Source organism: Meriones unguiculatus, chromosome 14 (assembly GCF_030254825.1).
Source record: "Meriones unguiculatus strain TT.TT164.6M chromosome 14, Bangor_MerUng_6.1, whole genome shotgun sequence".
Taxonomy (NCBI): domain Eukaryota; kingdom Metazoa; phylum Chordata; class Mammalia; order Rodentia; family Muridae; genus Meriones; species Meriones unguiculatus.
In genome coordinates this window covers 54076106-54095966 of record NC_083361.1, presented here as the reverse complement: position 1 = coordinate 54095966, position 19861 = coordinate 54076106, and the positions used below count along the sequence as shown (strand labels likewise).

At 44.3% G+C, this 19861-nt stretch overlaps 1 protein-coding gene across 6 annotated transcripts in view; it reads left to right on the top strand.

Moving 5' to 3' along the window:
* Tjp1 (tight junction protein 1) overlaps positions 1-19861 on the top strand; it is a 241628-nt gene that overhangs the window by 13246 nt on the left and 208521 nt on the right. For all 6 annotated transcript variants that reach the window (XM_060367285.1, XM_060367284.1, XM_060367288.1 and 3 more), the window contains exon 2: positions 2186-2318. In XM_060367285.1, the coding sequence (XP_060223268.1) occupies positions 2186-2318 (133 nt within the window). The remainder of the gene's footprint in view (positions 1-2185; positions 2319-19861) is intronic.

Sequence of the window (19861 nt, the reverse complement as noted above, 5' to 3'; positions counted from 1 at the left end):
CATACAGAAAGGTAACCTAGAAAAGGTAAAGATTAAAACACAGGGATGGGAGAAAACGTTATAAAAATACCATTAAAGTAAAAGGTGTCATTGGCATAGAAACTCTATGTAGATTAAATCCCTAATATCTGAGCCTTAGACATTAAGGGAACAGAAGTGTTTTAAATATGTAAAACAAGAACTAACAGATATATAAGATCAACCGAAAAGGCCATGTTTGTGATGGGAAATTTTGCAACAGTTCTTTTGGCAGAAGTCAGTAGTTCAGTAACATAAAATCACCAGGAACGTAGAGAAGTTGGGCCTTAATACAACAAAGTGATAGAGTTGCCGGCTCCTTAAAGATGCTCAGTGAGCCCTCTCCCGCACCACTGATGGACACGCACATTAGTAAGGCTTTTTGGTAGCTGTGCCCCGTTAACACTTAGAAAACTCCCACCCTTCACCTGCATTCTGCTCCTAGGACTCCTTCCTTGCTAAAGATTACATGCATATGCAAGTGTCAGAGATGGTTGTCGTCTTATGGTTTGATAGGACGCATTGCCCATCAGCAGGAGAATGGTTTAATAAATAATGTTACATCCATATATGAAATACTATTTGGTTGTTAAGATCAGAGATTTGTGTGGCTTATTATGGGAATAGTTTGGAGGTCTGTTAAGTGAAAGAAATACGGTACAGAAAAATATAATCTGGTCACCTTACTAATCAATTTTAAAAAGGAATAACACACAGCCCAGTGTGGTAGCACATTCCTTTTATTCCAGCATTGGGAATGCAGAAGCAGTCAGATCTCTGTGAGTTTGAGGCCAGGCTGATCCACAAAGCAAGTTCCAAAACAGCTAGGGTTGTTAACAGAGAAACTCTGTCTCAGAGAGAGAAACGGGAGAGAGAGGAGAAGGGAGAGAGGGAGGCAAAGAAAGAAAAAAAAATAACACAGAGAACCATAAACATACACACTTTCCTGGGAGATTGTGTGAAGAATTGGTAATCACGGTGTGTTTGGAAGAGGGATGGAGATTTGAGACGGAGGAAAGAGGACAGTTTACACTTTCCATTCTTGCATTGTTCTGTACTTTTCAAAAATTATATCTCTATATAATGTTTGTTCCTTTCATTGTAAATTACAGGTGTTCTTGACTGTTTTATTTTAGCTACTGCCTTACTAATAAAGAAAGCAAGTTTATTTTGCTAGTGGAATCAGACAGAGTGGGGCATGGGTCTCATACTGCACGGGGGGAGGGAAAGAGGCTCAGGCAGAAGGTTGAATTCCAGGCCAGCCTATACTATGTAGCAAAACCCTGCCCCCCTCCAAAGTTAAACTGTTTAAATACATTCTACAGCTCCAGCCTGTATATCTTTTTAAAGAGAGACACATTGAAGATATACCCTTTAGGCAGTCCTTGAAGCCTAAAAACTTATGTCATAGGGGTTAATATGTAAATTTGGACTGTACTGCAGGAGGAGGTCCATCCTAAAATAAGGAAAGTGGCTTCCATAACCCTTACTCAGACAGCGCCATTGCTGTGTCTGTTAGACACCAGTGGGCCATCTCCTGCAAGGGCTAGGGACCTCATCCAGCCAGTTTGCTTATGTTGCTGCCAGCAGAGACTCCGGAAACAGTGCCCGAAAGTCCTGCATCTTCATTTATCAGTATACATTACAGTATATGCTTTGTGGAGGCTTAGCCTTTTTGCTTCTTTTTAAATCTGTATTTCTAACCCCCATGTTCATGCTGAACTAAGTATTGAGTCTCATGGGTAAACATGTAAGGTATGCTTAAACAAGTCTTGCTTCATGCTTCACAGAAGCCTGCTACGCAGTGTCTGTGCCTGTGCACAGTGACCACTGACCTGTCCCGGATGTGCCAGGCACCGGGACTGAGCGTTCTGTAAATCACTGCCCGGACGGAAGCAGATGCCTGCGAGGTCCCCACGAAGCGTCAGCCTGCTCTGAACTGTTTCTTTGGTGGCTGTAGAGCTGACTTTTCCTGACTCTTAATTCTGAAATAGCTGAACTCTGTCAAGAAAATCTCTAAACTAGTCACCTGCTAAGAAATGTTCAGAAACAGTATTTGATAGAATCTCCATCTTGAGGGAAGCAAATGTGCCTGGCATTTCCATAGCAACCCGCAAGCTGCTCAGCTGTAAACCTGTCTCTTTAAGCGGCCCCCTCTTTCTTGCAGGGTAACTCCATCGTCTGAAAACCCTAATGGTGCTACTTCTGGTGTCAGCCAAGGAAAACCTTCTCTGAGACGAATTAAAGGGAGACTACATCGGAGCAAAAGCCTCGACAGCATCGACTTCTGTGAACTCACTGTAAGTGGACTGGCTGTGCTTTTCTCATCTTTCAAGAAACAGGAAAATTTTAATACTGTATTTTCTCACAATTGCGCTGAGCTTGGCCTGTGGTGTTGTGCTCTTGAAATGGCACACCGATAAGAATGCTTTCCTAACTAGAAGTGCCTGTCTGATACCTTTATAATAAACGGTTCACAATGAAGATAGCGCTGCAAAGACGAAAGTCGTGAACACTTCAAAACAAACAAACAACAACCACAAAATAACCTGAATCGAGAGGCTGGGAGATGCCTCAGTTGATGGCCACACGAGCCTGGAGACCAGAATTCAGATCCTAGAACACACTTAAATATTGAGTCATTTCAGCCTCAGAATAACAGGACAGGCGATCCCCAGAGCAAGCTGCCGCACATGGCCAGCCAAATCAGTGAGCTCTGGGCTGATTCAGAGACTCTGCCTTACTGACTGAGGTGGAAGAGCGTCGAGGATGACTCCTGACTGTGCACACACACACAGACAGGTGTGCCCGCACACATGCAGAATATACACATACACACATCACACATACATATCATACACACAAATGGAGAGAGAAAAAAAACAGATATAAAATTTCCATGACAGTCACGAGTTCATGTTCCGTTAAAGGGCAAGTTCATCAGTGTCTGATGAACTCCAAACACAAAATTTCCTAATAGAGGCAGACGAATCTTGGCCCAGCTCATGGTGGTGCTTTCTGTTTCAGAGGACCGGCACTGATGGTCATATTCCTTTCCAGACATGTGACAAGTTTTCCCCTGGTGAATTCCCTTGTGGTTTTGGAGGAACGCTGGCCTTTTTAGGCTCCGTCCAACTAAAAGAGATGCTGTAGTGCTATAAAGGAAATGCTAGGGTATTCTGTGTCACAGGACTCATCGGCAGGATCCTGAATAGTTAGGACAGTAATAGAGGTCTCATCTCTTCCTTTGAGTTCTGACTGGAAAAATTCCCAATCATAAAAACACCACAGGTTATTGTCCCGTAAAGTATATCAAAGCAGAGTTAGTGGTTAGCCTGTGACACTAAACCCAGTATTTGGGGGCTATGACATTTGTGTCTCTGATAATTATCATTGATGGAAGCAGGAAACATGAATGCTGTGTTGTTGTTGTTTTTTTTCTTTCAAAATTTGCTTAGTTTATAGTAACTATTTTTAGTAAAATATTGTTTTATTTATTTCACTTAAAATTGCTCATGAGCACCTTTTGTGACACAAGACGCAGTAAGGTGAGACATGTCTGGTAAGAAAACATTTAGAAGTGTCTGGGAAGGAATGGCTGATTGTAGAAAGTGCAAATATGCTTTAACAGGAAGTGCTTTGCTCTCAGGAGGAAACAGATTTGAGTTGCTGGCTGGTGCTTGAGAGTAGAAATTGAGATGGTGATGGCTCTTTGTGTGGTGTTTGGCGCCATGGTGGCCGATCTGTGATCCGTGAGCAGATGCCTCTGGCACATGGGAACCTGTGTTTCCTTGTTTAGGAAATAGTTCTGGTTGGGAAAGAGGCTGATCTTTCTTAAAATGTGGTGGTGTCAGAGAGGGGTGATTCCTCATGCCGTTCATTGCTTCGCTGTTATTCTTGGGATCTGGTGTGGGTTAGATTGGTGTGGCATTTGGATCTTCGAGTATTTACATATCCATAGTGAGACATCTTGGGAATTGGCCCCAAGTCTAAACACATTATTTATTTATGTTTCATAACACTTTTTTTTTTTTACAGAGTTTGAAGGTGATTGTGTTCAATGTTGTAGTGAATTTATATTTTGGTTATAACTTGTCCTGTGAGGTCCAATTTGAGGTTTATCCTTTAGGACAAAAGTTTTTATCCTCTGATGAAACCTCTATCTCCAAAATTATTTACATTATAATTTATAACAGTAGCAAACTTACAGTTATGAAGTAGCAATGATAATAATTTTATGGTTGGGGTCACCACAACATGAAGAACTGTATTAAAAGTTGCAGCGTTAGGAAGGTTGAAAATCACCACTTTAGGACATTATGTCAGTGTTCAAGAAGTTTTGGGCTTTCATGTTAAGACTGTTTCCCACATAACAGAGATGCATATTTAAATTACCAGGAAATCTTGGCTCAAATATAGTTAGCTTGTCCATGTATTTTTGTTTGTTTGTTTGTTTGTTTGTTTTGTTTTTTGAAGCAGGGTTCTGTATAACAGAGCCCTGGCTGTCCTGGACTCGCTTTGTTGACCAGGCTGGCCTCCAACTCACACAGATCCACTGCCTCTGCCTCCTGACTGCTGGGACTAAAGGTGTGTGGCACCACATCAGCTTCCCTGTAATTCTGAATGATGTTTTAAATTGCTTATAATCTGTCCCTTGCCTTACGCCCAGCCAGACTTAATTTGGCCGATGGTCAAGAACAAAAAAAAAAAAAAAAAAAGGTAACACCACCTTGAGAAGTTGCCTTCTGCAAGTTAATTTCCTTCTTTTGGAAAGTCTTTGCTACGGGATTTCACTTTAGAGGTGAAAGGTCAGAGCCTCCTGGAAGAGCAGGCATTGTGACATAGTTACAAGACATGAAACAAGTGTTCCATGAATAACAGTGTATAGTGTGCGCGCTTGGCTTTGTGTTTCTTCCTTCTCGCTAAAGGGTGAGATAGACTTTGGCACGTGTCGTTCCATCTCTTATTCATTTGTGGGAATGTAGTAACGAAGTCTTGTGATCGTAACCAATTAGAGTCTTTCACCATTTGAATTTATTCTTTCTCTTCAAACTCATAATTGGCAGTGACATTTATTTCACTCTTTGAACATTTGTACATTGTTACATGTTTTATACATAAATTTGTCTTATTTGTAGGAAATCAATACACTAAAAAAAAAAAGAGTTTAATAGCTTGGCTACTTTCACTTTCTACCATAAGACTTGGAACTTAATACTACAATGTCTGAATGCATTTGAGTACATAGAGTCTTCGGCATGGGGCTATAATAGTCCCGGAATAATTTGCAGGCAGCGAAGCAAGTTGGAAACTGTCTTTTAGGCTGAGCTTCTCCCAGGCAGCTTGTCTTTTCTGAGAGTGTCTCTCAACACTCTCAGTAGTTTACGTATGCCTGAGGAGGGAGGGGCTTAGTGAACCTGGTGAATTTCAGGGACTTCCTGGAGCTGTGAAGTTGCTTACTTCCAGAGAACTTGATGAAGTTCCTGTGGTATGGAGTGTTTTATCCCACTCTCGGCACATCTTGTATCTTACTAAACTTCTCTGCAAGGTGGAAGACTTTTATCTCAGAGGAAACTGCCGCCTAGCCCTGAGCCCCAGAGCCTAAAGGTGTCCAGTAGAGACCTCTGTGGATGTCAGTTGGATGAGAACAGATAAGCCTTATTCTAAGAAATAGTTATAGGTACCTCGTTATCAGTATTCTAATTCACAAAAGCCAAAAGTTTTGTCCTAGTAGATACCATTTTTAAGATTTATAAAAATACAAAGTATAGGTTTACTGTGCCTACTACTGAGGATAAACAAAAGTGGGTGTGGTGATGCCTATTTTTAATGCCAGCAGAGGTATGAAGATCTCTGAGTTCGAGACCAGCCTGGTATATAGAATGATCCAGGACAGCTAGGGCTACACAGAGAAACCTTGTCTCATTGTCCCAACAAAGTCACATGCACACACACACCAAACAAAAAGGAAGAAAAATAGAAAAATTCAGTTTGTAATCTACCGTATTTTCACATTTGGCTTTTAATTTTTTCAAGCCTGTCTAAGGAAGCCTTACATCTTAACTATGCTTGGAAAACACATCAAATGTAGCGAGAATGGGAGCTGAACACGGAAGTCTCAAGGTCCTGTTCCTGGCCCAGAAGCCCTGGGATCTGGCTGAGAGCTGGCCTTCTTCCCAGAACCTGATTGATGCCATTTCACTCCTGAGGAGAAGCAATTGTTTCAGCTTTCTCTGTGGGGATTAAATAGGACGTTTTGTAAAACCTGTGGCAGAGTTGATCAGCATCCTAGTGAACTAGGGGCCCTGGGCTCCACCCAATCTTCCTGGTTCTTGCTACCCTATGCACACATACTTGGTAAAATCTTCCCAGGCCAGGTCAGAACTAAATAAGTTTATTCTGTAGATGTCTTTTCCTAGAACATCTGACCCTTCTTCAACATTTTAATATTTTTTATTTTTTATTATTTTTTATTTTTATTATTAGTTACATTTTATTAACTTTGTATCCCAGCTGTATCCTGCTCCCTCATTCCCTCCCAATCCCACCCTTTCTTCCTCATCTCCTCCCTGCCCCTTTCCAAGTCCACTAATAGGGGAGGACCTCCTCCTCTTTCATCTGACCTTTCTTTAGCAGGTATCTTCAGGACTGGCTGCAAAGTTCTCCTCTGTGGCCTAGCAGGGCTGCTCCTCCCTTTGGGGTGGGGAGGTCAAAGAGCCCACCATTGAGTTCATGTCAGAAATAGTCCCTGTTCCCCTTACTAGGGAAACCCACTTGGTTACTGAGCTACCATGGGCTACATCCAAGCAGAGGTTCTAGGTTATATCCATACATGGTCCTTGGTTGGAGAAACAGTATCATATAAGGCCCCTGTGCCCAGATATATTTGGAGCCTACCACAGAGGGCCTCTGAAAGACTACCTAGCAGTGTTTCAAAGCAAATACTAAGACTCATAACCAAACCTTCGGCAGAGAGCAGAGAATCATATGAAAGAAGGGGAAGTTAACATGACATGGAGAGGATAGGAGCTCCACAAGGACATTTTAATGTTAAATGGATCTTTCCGCACCTCTCTCTGCGGAGACTTGAGAGTGGTAAGTAGCCCTCTTCTCTGTATATTTAGTTTCCTCTAATTCAACCAACTGTAGGTCAGAAGAATTTGAAAAAAACAAAACAAAACTTGTACTGCACATGTTCACTTTTTCTCCCTTTTCTTTGTTTGTTTGCTTGTTTCTTTCTTTCTGTGGGTAATGGCCTCAATAATTTTAAGCCTGGTAAATGCCTGTTTGGTTGGGCACAGAACCGTTGCTCAGGCATCAGTGCTTTGCTGGAGCACTAGCCACTTGAGGCAAACTAGCAAGTGTTTCCTCATCTAGCAGGGACTCTGGGGTGTGCCTCCATTGTGTTACTGGGGACCCTGGGTCCCACATTCCAGACCCCTCCATCGTGTAGACCTTGGCTCTCATTCCTTGACCTCAAGGTGATTGTCAGGTTAGTGTTCTCAAGTTTTGTATTTTTTTTTTTTTTTTTTTTTTTTTTAGCAAAGAAGGAGCAAAGTAAAAGGATGTAAGAGTTTCTTCCAGTGAGACTTCACTCATCTTTTCAGAGAAGACACCCTCACAGGGGATGATTTCTTATCAGTCTGGTAAAATGTATACCGTGTTGCCAATTCTTGTTCTAAGTAAGGGTGAAGAAGTGCCGGTTTTGAGCAGCAGAGGGCTCATGCGGCTAACAGTGGGACTCCATGACTCAGGAAGGAGGAAGCGGACGTGTCATCGGTGACTAGTGGGGTCTTGTCTACCTGTGAATACAACCCTTAAGGACCAGACCATAAACTCCAAGTCATAAGAGGATTAAACTGTAATTGGTTCCGTGTCACTTCCCGAAAGAGATGCCTTTCTAAGGCCTTTGCATGTTTCCTGATCCGGGTCAGAGTTAGAATGATTCTCCTGTCTCCATTCAAAAGGTGTGGGCCAGTAGTGTTGGCAAGTCTTAAGTAGTATAGATGATTCTGCTCTGTCTGCCCAGTAGAAATTAGGATGTTCTTGGTACTTTTAATCTGAAAAGCCCTTTACACTTTCAGATCTGTTCATAGAACATGGCTTTATTAAAAATTTTATATTGAATGAGTTTGATGTATACAATTAAAATTTGTGAAAAATATGACCAGATTGTGTTCAATTTAAAAAGCCAAAACAGCACATTACTTTGAAGTAACACACTTCAAGGGAAGTGTGGCCGGAAGGCCCTAGTACAAAGAGTCATAATGGCCGCAGTGCTGTTTTTTCCTTAGTTCTGTGAGCACATGTCTGTCCAGGACAGATTGGTCCCAGGTCTTCCCTCGCTTCTGGGTGTCATTGTTTTGAGTGTCGAGTGTCGCAGTGTCTGTGTACACTTTCCTCCACAGTCTCCAGCACCGATGACATCATCGGTGTCATAAAACAGATTGCTTTGTAGAAGCTGATGTAGTGTTAAGGGCTCAGTAGGGCTCGCTCAGTGTAAATGTTTGTCTATCCAAGGAGATGTCGGAAGATGACATGTGGGAGTCGGCTCTCCCCTTCCACCATGTGATTCGGGGATTGAACTCATGGCATCAGGCTTGGTGGCGGACACCATTTTCTGCTGAGCCGTCTTGCCATCCTCGGTGACGTCCTTTCCCTGTCCTTCATGGGTCGACCATCTGAAAAGAGCCCTCAGTGTGTCTGCCCAGTGTTCCTCAGCGGTAACACCCCAGGATCTGGCGTGCTTCTCTGTCGGCCTGACGTCATCAGGTCAGGCAGCATGAGAAGTCCTGCACTCGCCAGGTGGTTTTCGCTGTGCCAGGCTGCTGGCTTCACGTCTGCTCTCTCTCCCCTTCAGTTCACCATGCTTCGTCTACTCACTGAGGAAATGTTTGTAAAGAAAGTTTTTAAGACAACGGTTGTGACCCTTTAATACAGGTCCCATGTTGTGGTGACCCACCGAGCATAAAATTATCTTTGTATTTCATACCTGTGACTTCACTACTGTTATGAATGGTGATGGAAGTATGCAGGGTATCTGATATGTGACTCCTCAGGGGCTGCCACTCACAGGCTGAGTGTCTGAGTGTCTCTGAGTGTCTGAGAGCTGCTGCTCTAAGACAACGCCAGTGCTTCTCCTCAGACTTCCGCCCTCCTCCAGTCTCAGCCTCCGACATGCTGCTGCCTCCGTCAGCACCCCCTGAGGTGGTTCCCAAATCGTGTCTTTACCTCCATTTCTTTCCTTCTGCCACCACTGTGTATGAGAAGAAGAGATTCCCTCATTTGTTGATCTTACCTTCATGTATGAATATATGTATGTATGTATATATTAATTTTTGGTGTGTGAGTGTGTGTATGTGCAATTGTGTGCGCCTCATTTTTTGAGACAGCGTCTCTCCCTGAACCCAGAGCTCACTGGTTAGCCTGGCTGGCTGCCCAGCAAGCCCCTGGGCTCCTCCTGGCTCTGCTTCCCCATCTCTGGGATTACAGGGACCCTGTCATGCCTGGCTATTTACATGGCTGATAGAGATTCAAATTCAAGTTTTCATCTTTGTGCAACAAGCATCTTACCCCGGTGAACTGTCTCCTAGGCTCTCATTCATCTCTATATTTATTTTAAAACAGATGCATAAAACACACACACACAAAAAAAAACTGTCCATGTTAGTAGGATAACATCAATTAATTTCTTTATAGCTTCGTAGAGAGTCCTGTTTTGTTCAGTGGATTACAAACTGCTGCTGTCATTAACGTTTGACACCTGTTTTTTCCTGGACTTAGCCTGTGAGAGCTCCTTCAGGCTGATTCCTCTGGTCTTCTGCCATGTCCCCTCTCTCACTGAACATGCATTCTGCATATGATGCCCCAGGCTCAGTCTGGGCTTTTTGTATCCAGTCATGAATAAGCCGTCACCTCACAGAGACTCCGGATCTCTGCTACAGAGGATGACACTTGCGGCCGGATGTGGAGGTTTGCTGTGCTCACTGCTTCGATGTGCTTTTGCTGTCTTGGCAGACAGGACACATACAAAGATGCAGACAGCTACACAAGCAGAATGACCTATAGCTCTAAGTGCGTGCCGAGTGTGTGTGAATGTGTTGCTGCGCGTGCTTCTGTGTGCACGCACGTGCCTGTGTGAGAGCGTGTACATCGTATGTGAGGGTCTATTCACGTGTGTTCACCTGTGTATTTGAGAGAGGGGGTGTGCGTGCGTGTGTATGAGAGCACATGTCTGTGTGTGCCTCTGTGTGAGGGTGCATACATGCATGAGCGTCAGTGTAGGTGCACATGTATTCCTGCGTGTGTGTTTCTGTGTATATGTGTGTGAGGGTATGTGCATTTGCCTGTGTGTGTGTGTTTCGGAGAACGAGAGAGAGAGAGAGCATTGTGTACTTGTGTGTGTGTTTGTGTGTGTGTGTGCGCGTGCGCGCGTGCACACTAGATGGCCTTACATGCTCACTGATCCTCATATCAGTTCTTCGCCTCAGGGTCCCCTCCTCGCTCTCTTCCCTTCCTGGTCTCCAGGAGTGAGGAATCTGACCTCCCTCCCCTTGAATATTTTCATGTCGCCCAGCCTGCTCTCTGTTCTCTGTAACCAGTCTCCCAGTCGGACCTGCTCTGCCCACCAGGGCCAGTGTCCTGTGTGGAGTCACATACAGTTTGTATGACCTGCAGGGCTTGGAAAGCGTATTTGACAAGAGAAGTGTGTGTGCCGAGAGGGTGGACTAAGCTTGTATCCTCCAAAGAGAAGAGTTTGAAGTGCTGAAGTCTGTAGAAGCCTTGCCTTCGAGTTTCCCCCGGTGATGCATATGCTGAGCTTAACAAACAGGTTCGGGTGATCATTGTTTCAGAAGTTCATCATGAGGCTATCAACTGATGAGTCTAGGATAAATTTCTTACCTCATCCAAATTCACATGGCCAATGGGAGTTCCTCCTGGGCACACACGCTCTTGACAGTTTGTGGCCACTCAATGGACATTCAAGCGTCAAGAGAATCTAGAACATTGGTCTTGGGGGGGGGGATTTTGATTTTGCCCATGACTCAGTGTGTGCTGGGGATCATTGAGCCCAGAGTCTGTGCTTACTCTACGACTGCCTGTATCCCAAACCCTTGGTCCTGCACATGGAACACCGGCGGGAATTGCTTAGTGGAGAGGAAGTGCTCTTCAGTGATCCCTATATGGATAACATGTCAGTGTAAGCATTGAGGTCATGTGAAAACAGAGCAGCCCTGCCTTGTTTTATGTTGTTACTGGAAGAAATAACACACTAAACAAGCCTGAGAAAGACATATGTGGCATCCGCTTCAATTGCTGGAGAAACAGCTGGAGAAACATTTGCTGACACTTATATATAAATCTGGCTTTTAAATTCAGACCAACAAAAGAATAAAATCTTCATGATATGTTTGCAACCTTCAGATACTGATCCCAGACAGCGGGCTTTGTGAAACAAAATGTTGCCGATAAAGAGAATTCACAGGACTGAAACTATAAGCTACAAACATCACTGTTGGTGCAATATCATTTTGTCTAAAAAATAATTGATTTTCTGAATGAAAATAATTTTCAAAAATTATGTTGAGGGAAAAGATCAAGAACGATCTTATGCATTTTACAGAAAAGTAAAGATGAACTATGTTGGTTTTAGGAAACTATTTTTTTTTTCCTGAGATGCTATCTGTGTCGGTATGATTTTGGTTTATTTATTTGGTTCTTCAAGACAGGGTTTCTCTGTGTAACTGTGGCTGTCCTGGAGCTCTCTCTATAGACCATGCTGGCTTCGAACTCCCAGAGATAAACCTGTCTGTGCCTCTACTACCTGCCTCTGCTCTGCCACTGCCAAGGCTGGTTCTTACATTTTTATCTATTAACAATTGGGTGGGGAAAATATTAAGTGCTTTCCCAAAAGCTGGTTAGAGTATTCACTCAGTAAAAATATGGTGTTAAGAGGTACGAACCAGGTGTAGGGGTGCAAGCCTTTGATCCCAGCACTTAGGGAGAAAGAGGCAGGCAGATCGTGTGAGTTCGAGGCCAGCCTGGTCTACAAAGCAAATCCAGGACATCCAGGGCTACACAGAGAAACCCTGTCTCAAAAAAAAAAAAAAAAAAAAAAAAAAAAAAGTACAATGCCTGTTCTGTTTCCTAATGATTTCTAACTTTTTACATATAAATATTTCTTTTATTTGTGTTTTGAAACAGTCTCCCTTTGTAGCCCTGGCAGTCCTGAAACTATGTAGACCAGCTGGCCTCACAAAGAACAACTCCTGACTTTGACTCTAACTCTGCCCCCTAGTGCTGGGATTAAAGGTATGCACCACCATACCTGGCCCAAATACTTTTTTAAATGCCATGTAGGAGAAAAGAGTTTAGTGTTGCTTTGTGGTTTAAGTATGATTTTTAAAAGAGAAAGGAGAAACACACACACACACAGAGAGAGAGAGAGAGAAAGCATATGCTTGCCACAGCATGCATGCCATGGCATAACTGTGGAAGTCAGAGGACAGCTCGGGAGAGCCAATTCTCTGCTTCCACTTTGTGGGTTGCTGGGCTAGAACTCAGATCGTCAGCCTTGGCAGCAAGGACCCTTACCCAGTGAACCATCTTGTCTTACTGTGTATTAAAAGAGGCCAGTGCTTTTAACTGGTAAAATGTTCAGGTGCTGTCTCTAACAGCGAAATAATTCAAGGAAGGTTAAGTGAAACCCTGCTTGGATAGTAATTCGTGCATCAACAACCCTTCCTGTTAAGAGAGGTCTGCTCCTCACTTGCTTGCTCATGAAATCCCTGGCTTTTTGTCTCCCACAGTTCCCCTAAGAACCTGGTTTTGCCTCTGTCTTATCACAGCTGGCAGCGATTTTTTTTTGTTTTGGACTCATGTAAAGTGAGCTCCTTCAAAGGCGAGGCCAGAATGTTTTGATCATTCTTGTTTCATTATTTTGTCTACATAGATACTAAAAAGTGTTGACTGACCAAAATACAGAGTATTCACTTAAGAAAATAACTTGAGAATCTCACAGATGCTCACTCAAGTGGTCCCTGAGGGCCCCTGGTCCTTGCTGGTTGGCCCTCCCTACTCTCTGTTCATTAAGCAAGCATGTAAGCTGAAATGCTGGCTCTCTGTTGGACACTGGAAATGATGCCGGAGTGTGGCTGTCAACCTTGGGGGCAGGAGCTGCATTCCTCGAGGGTAAGGGATCTACCAGGATTATCACTCTCATTAATTTCCAGCAAGGGAGGAGTCTGAGGGAGTTGAATCTCTTCAGAACCAGAAATCTGGCTATTTATGTAACCAGGAATTCCTGAGGCCAGTCTGATTGCAATTTGCAAGTTGAAAACCAATTAGAGGCAGATTTTTTGCCCTTCATGGTCACTTTCTTTATTAAGCAGCTGAATTCACCCAAGGTATTTCCAAGGCACTCTTAGGGCGAGCCAGCCTCTCTAAGTCTCTCTCTCTCTCTTTTTTTTTTTTTAAGAAGCATTTCTAAATGCAGAGGCTTTGAGAACCTTCATTCTTCCAAGTAGAGGCTTCTGTCTTGGTCCAGAGGACTTTGTGGCTTAGTTCTGTGGCTCAGAATATTGCCTGTGTCCTGGACCGGTGCCAGCATTTCATACCTGTTTAGAATTCCTTTTCAGTAATAGCTGGTTGTGGGGAGTTTGCTGGTCCTGATTTTAGGCTGTCTTTTATTCATCAGAACTGAATAGGGCCAGCTTAGAAATTCGTTCTTAATGAAATGAGTAGAGGAAATATGATCTCATAGAGGAGGCAGCTAGAGTGTCACTATTCCCCTTTTATCTTGTACTCGGTGAGTCTCTCAAGGAAGCAGTACCTGGATGCTGTAATTCAGTTGGTGAATGTCCCCTCAAAGGCTTTGTCCCCAGTTTGGGGCACTCTTAGGAACCTTTAGGAACCAGGGCTTAGAGAGAGAAGGTTAAGTCTTTAGGGAGTGTGATCTTGAAGGGATATTTTGTTCCTGGTACCTTTCGTGTGGCTGTTTACTTTTTTGGCAACATGCTGCCAATAGGCTTCCTCAGGCACTCCGTTGTGGTGCATTGGGCTGCCACAGGCCCAAAGCAACGGTGGACTGAAACCATGAACCACAGTAAGTCCTTTCCGTTATTAAGTTGCTTATCTCGGTTATTTTGTCACAGTGATCTGGCAGACACCTGGACCCTGTCCCCGTCTAGGGCTGAGCTTCAGTTTTCTCGCCTGTGCTGGAGACCAGCTTTCCTCCTCTATTTCACCAGCCAGCTTTCGTGTCCCAGCCCCTCTGTGTAAATTACGGCACCAGCCTCACAGCCAGAACACATGCAAGGCCTATCTTAGTTGAGCCGGAGCTCCCAACCCGAATCTCACCCGTACCTTCATCGTCACCCTCTTGTCTGCCTTTCGATCAGCCACAGTCTGGCAGAGCTAGGCTGTTATCAGGAGAGAACCGAACACTCAAAGCTGCTCAGTATAGGCAACACCACAAAGAAGGCAACCTTTGAACAGCATCGCAAGGTCGCATGTGACTTTGTTGGGATAAAAAAAAAAATACAGGGGTGCTTCTTGGGCTTTGGGAATGGATAAGGGAAGGAAGCTTGAGCTGAGGGCTGGTGGAAGGACCTTGTTGGGCATTCTGAACTGTGGAGCTCTAGTAATGTGCCTCAGGCTGGGTGGATGATGTGGGGGATGCAGGGGCCCTTCTGTGTCCCGTCTTCCCCTCCAGCCACAGCAGCTCTGCCTTTTCTGTCCTGCTGGCTGCTGAGGTAGGTTTGTGAACGTAGAAGGCTAATGTAAGAGCCACAGACAGGGTCAGAAGCAGAGGAGCCAGCTGAGGATGCGTGTAGGGAGAGCAGGGAGAAGCTAAGGAGTAGAGAGTCTCTGGAAGGGAGGCTCCACAAAGACCTTGTCCTGAGAATGGAGCAGGGCAGAGGCGATGTGGGAGCAACAGGCGTTGGAGGCCATCTAGGGAGGCAGAGGAGAGGTTTTTTTTTTTTTTAATTTTTTTTCTCATACAGATGGTATAATTTTTTCTCATAGTCACAGAACAGAGAGAGCGGACACTGCTTCGGAATCCACAATCTGGGGCCAGTTACTTCTGACGTCTGTAGCCGGTGCCCCCAAGTGGGCTACTCTGGTAGCACACAGCCTCCTGTTGCTGTGCTTAGCATCTTGAGTGGAGAGTAGAGGAACATCTGGAGGTGACTGGTGGACTTGGCTGAGGTGGCAGCTAGGCCAGAGATTAAAAATATAGACACGAGAAGAGATTCTTTGTGTTATTGAATGAGTTAACTAATGGAAATTCTTTGCTATGTAATATGGAGCTGTTTGACTATTCACTGGTAAGCTTATTCTATTTCTCACTCGCTGAGCAGGATCATTTGATTTGCACATTTACTATTGAACAGATTAAATCACCCCTAAGAAGCATAACAAATAATAAAATCATGCTGCTTACACACGCACACACAGAGAGAGAGAGAGAAAACTTTGAGTATATATAGAAAGTATACATATGTATTTGTACATTGAAAGTATACATTGTATTTTTCTTTGAAACAGATACTTCATCCCACTAATGTAACCAGAACAATTGAACTCCGTGTGACTCCTAGCATGATTGTGAAACATGGAAGTTTTAGGATATGTTGTTTTCAGTCTGTAAACATGGTTATTTGTTTGGAGTGCTGGGGGCAGAACCCAGGGCCTTGCATGGGCTAAGCAAATGCTGTCACACTGAGCTATATTTTCAGCCTCTTTTTTTTTTTCAACATCTCTATGGTTGCTTTAATGACAGTGGCCCTCATAGGTGCCATGTTTGAATACTTGGTCCTCAGTGAAACTGTTTGGGAAGGATTAGGAGGTGTGGCAGCATTGGAGGAAGGGTGTCACTGGGAGTGGGCTCAGAGGCTTCAAAAGCCCATGCCATTCCCTTGCTCTCTGCCTCCTACATGTGGATAAGGATGTGTGTTCTCAGCTAGTGCTGCATGCCTGCCTGACTGCCTGCTTCATGCCATGCTCCCTGCCATGAGAGTCGTGGCTCTAACCTGTAGCACGAATTTCGGTTTCTTTTAAAAACACAGACATACTCTCTAAGAATCTGTTTTGTTTTAATCCCACGTTTGGGGACGTGGGGCTGCTTCGAAACTAACTATGATTTACCTCCTGCTCTTGAAGAGGCATGATTTTGCCAGCTGCAGATAGTTTCTGTAATTGTGTAACGTTTGAAATTCTGGGGACTTTTCAGTGTGTCTATAAAATGCTAGGGCCCCAGAGGCATGCTGGGTTGTTGGTTGCTGTTGGCTGTGGTTTCTTAAGTACCTGTTTGCAAGGAAGAAGAAACAAGAGGAAATCAGATACCCTGATGGTGAAGATCAAACTTGCCCCAAAAAGCTTAACACCCCTAAACAGCAGGAAGTGCTTTAGTGATAAAAAAATCGCCCCTTTCTGACCCATGACTCTATTCAGGATCTCGTTCCTTTCCTCTCTCTCATATCTAGTGTTAGGGGTTATAAGGGAAGAAGCAAGGGGTGGAGAAGGGTGGAAGAAAGAGGTATTAAAGTCCGGCTACACTAGCCCTCTTGAACTGTGAGCTCAAATTAAACATTTTCTTCTGCACTAAGGATATAGCTCAGTGGCAGAGCACTTGCCTCGTAAGTCTGAGGTCCTAGGTTTGTATCCCCTGCACTGCAATAAATAACATTTTCTTCTCTAAGTTGCCTAGATGTGTTTGCAAACATTCCAGAACATCTCACCCCCCAAAAAACAGGTGAGGCAGAGGCTCCAGACTACAGAGTGGGTTCAATTCGGAGAGAACAACAAAGATTCCAAGTGCCCAGATGCCTCTTGGGCTGTTAGTACTAAGGACGGTCATATCCGACCTTTAATATTAACTAAACGCTCCCATACAGTGAAGGAGCACCAGCACGATAGAGTGTAGACAGGAAAGACACCATTTAAGTTGGGCCTGAACGTGGACTAAGAACCTTAGTTGCTGTTTTGATGGCCGCCCCATGGAGAGCCTTACATAGGGACTATATCCACACTCCAGCAGATATCCAGGTTGTGTGTTCACATCATCCAGGTCGCAGAACTGGGAAAGATGCTCCTTCCTCGGAGCCTAATTCTCAGCTTTTCAGCAGGCATCTAATGTGGTCATCGTAGATGCGGAGCCCCAAGGGCAGGCTGGCCAGCCGCAGTGGACTTCCAGCTGGCCACAGGGGGGCAGCGCTCTCTAGCTAGCGTGTGTGATTCACCTGCCTGCTGAACCGGTTAAGGTGCTTTACTTTGTGGCCCCTGTGTCTCACCCCTCAAAGGTCTACTTGAATGTGTAACAGGTGGACTCTAATGTAGTGCCCCTGTGCTGGTGTGAATTGCTGGCAGCAGTGGGCGAGCGGGGACTGAAGCGACCCCGGGCTTGTCTAACGGTGGATAATAGGCCAAGCATTGTGGTAAACGGGGGGCAGTACTAGACTGTTGGTGACCCTGTTGTCTGCTACCAGGAAACTGTCAGAACTCTGCTTTTGTCTGGATAAGTTGATGATTGATTATTATTTCAATCTGGAGGGGAAAAAACATATATATATATACATACATTGCTTCTGGGTGAGGACAGGTGAGCAGACTACAAAGAGTCTGCAGAAAAGGGGAGTAGATCATACCCAATTGGTTGTGCAGGGCACAGAGGTGATCCTGTCAAGCCCTTCACCTGGGTCAGCAGGGGCATGCTGGCTCGGCAGGTTTTGAGGAGGTGTGCTTTAAAAGACAAGGGGAACAGAAGGCTGAGAGTGTAGATGACGGGGTGCATCGATCGTGGCCCCAGTGGGAAGGCATAGGTCCAGGTTACCAAATGGATGTGCAGTCAGGATTTTTGCCTCAGTCTTCAACGCTGCTCCAGAGACTCACTAGCAAGGGGAATGCAGAAGGCTTCTTTGATTTGTTTTGGAGCACGTGCACGTGTCTGTCTCTCTCTCTCTCTCTCTCTCTCTCTCTCTGTGTGTGTGTGTGTGTGTTTCTTTTATTTGAGATTGTTTGTTTGTTCCTTTGGGAAGGGGAGGGGGTCAAGACAGGTTTTCTCTGTGTAGCCTTAGCTGTCCTGGAACTTGCTCTGAAGACCAGGCTGGCTTTGAACTCCCTGAGATCCATCTGCCTCTGCCTCCTGAGTGCTGGGATTAAAGAAGCGCACCACCACCACCCTGCTCTGTTTATGGGTTTTTTGTTTTGTTTTGTTTTTTAGGTGTCTGATAATTACAAGGATTTAGGAAATCATGACTGATCCCTGAAGTAGAGGAGGGACAGAGAAAGTAGAAGGAGGGTCTCTAGAGAGAACTTGAGTACCATGTGTACAAGGTAAACATGAAGAATTCAAGTTAGGTTAGAATGCCAGAAAAAACCTGAGGATGAAGAACCTCTGGGAGGAAAACAAGGTGGTCTGTGGAGGCAGTTAGAGAGTTAAATGCTAAAGCGACCTAAGACATCTCTAAGTGCTGCTGGTGGGTATGAAAACAGAGGAGAGTCATTTGAGTGACGCGCAGAAACATTTGTGGAATGCGGAGTGATGGCCGTGAAGGGGTTGTTTTGTGCCTTCATGTCTGAGAGTGTTGTATTCTGGGTCCCTACAAGAGATGGAATCAGGCCTGTTCTCCTCCAAAGGCATCGCTTTGATAGTACCTCAGAGACTAATGCACTTAATGCCCTAATTTATCTTAATGTACAGGAAGTTCACAGCTATGTCAGAAATTAAATGTGCTGGGTATTTTGAAATCCAGTCAAATAAAACTCTTTTGCAAAACGTTCGTTCCTCCCATTCCATCATCTTTTCACACCCTGTTAATAACCAAGTTCATAATTAGCTTTTTCCTGGAGTCCATGTTTGCATTTGAAGTTGAAAACCACTTTAGAAGTTACAAATATTTCAGGAACGTACTTCAGTTACGCATATGCTTAGAAGGTAAATGTCTTTTTACTATTGTTATTATTCCTCATACATTTTAGATCCTTTTAAAAGCAGTAGTTATGGCTAGAAATCATTCATGTTTCCCCATTTGCTGAGTTGGTGACACAAGGATGTCACTATTCAATGTTTTGATTTGGTGCCACTGAAGGTGGGAACAGAGGCGGTGTCTGGCTTGGAGGACCAAGGAGAGCCCAGCCTTGCCTCTCTGACCTGACAGGCAACCTCAATCTAAGTTAAATGAAACACTGAATCACCATAGGCCTTTGTTAGTAAGATGTGTAGGAAGACCTGGGTTGGGCTATTTCACCTTGCTGTTAATTGTGTATCTGAAGCTAACCATCGTGCCCTTGACCTTGCAGGGCAGAGGCACTGTTACAAGTGACAGCATTTGCTCCCCCTGCCTGTGACTGGGCAGTGGCATCTTAAATAAGATATTTTAGAATAAACTAATGTAATTTTGGGAAAACGAGGCCTTGCAAGACCCTTATGTCCTGGTTAACTAACTTTAAATTTGACCGGGGCATCGATCTGGAGGAAGTCACTAGCCTTGGTTGCTGCAGCAGAAGCACAGACATGGAGAGGGATGTTGCTCTTTCTGGCAAGCCTTTGGATACTGCAGAATGTGGATGCCAGCTGATTTAAGGTGAGTTTTAACATGCCTTATGACTTAAGTTACTGGATTTACCCATAGCCCAAGGGGAGTGTCCTGACCCTCTCCCCTTGAAGTGTCTCTGTTGAGACCTCACGTCTTTTCTCCTGACTGGCATGTCCCCTTTCACCCAGCCATCTTGCCATACCTTCAGGGCCTGTGCTGTTGTTTTGTCTTTTCCAGAATCTTCAGTCTGTCCAGGATTTATACTTTTTTCTGTTTGACTAAATAATTCCATCTTTAAAAAAAAA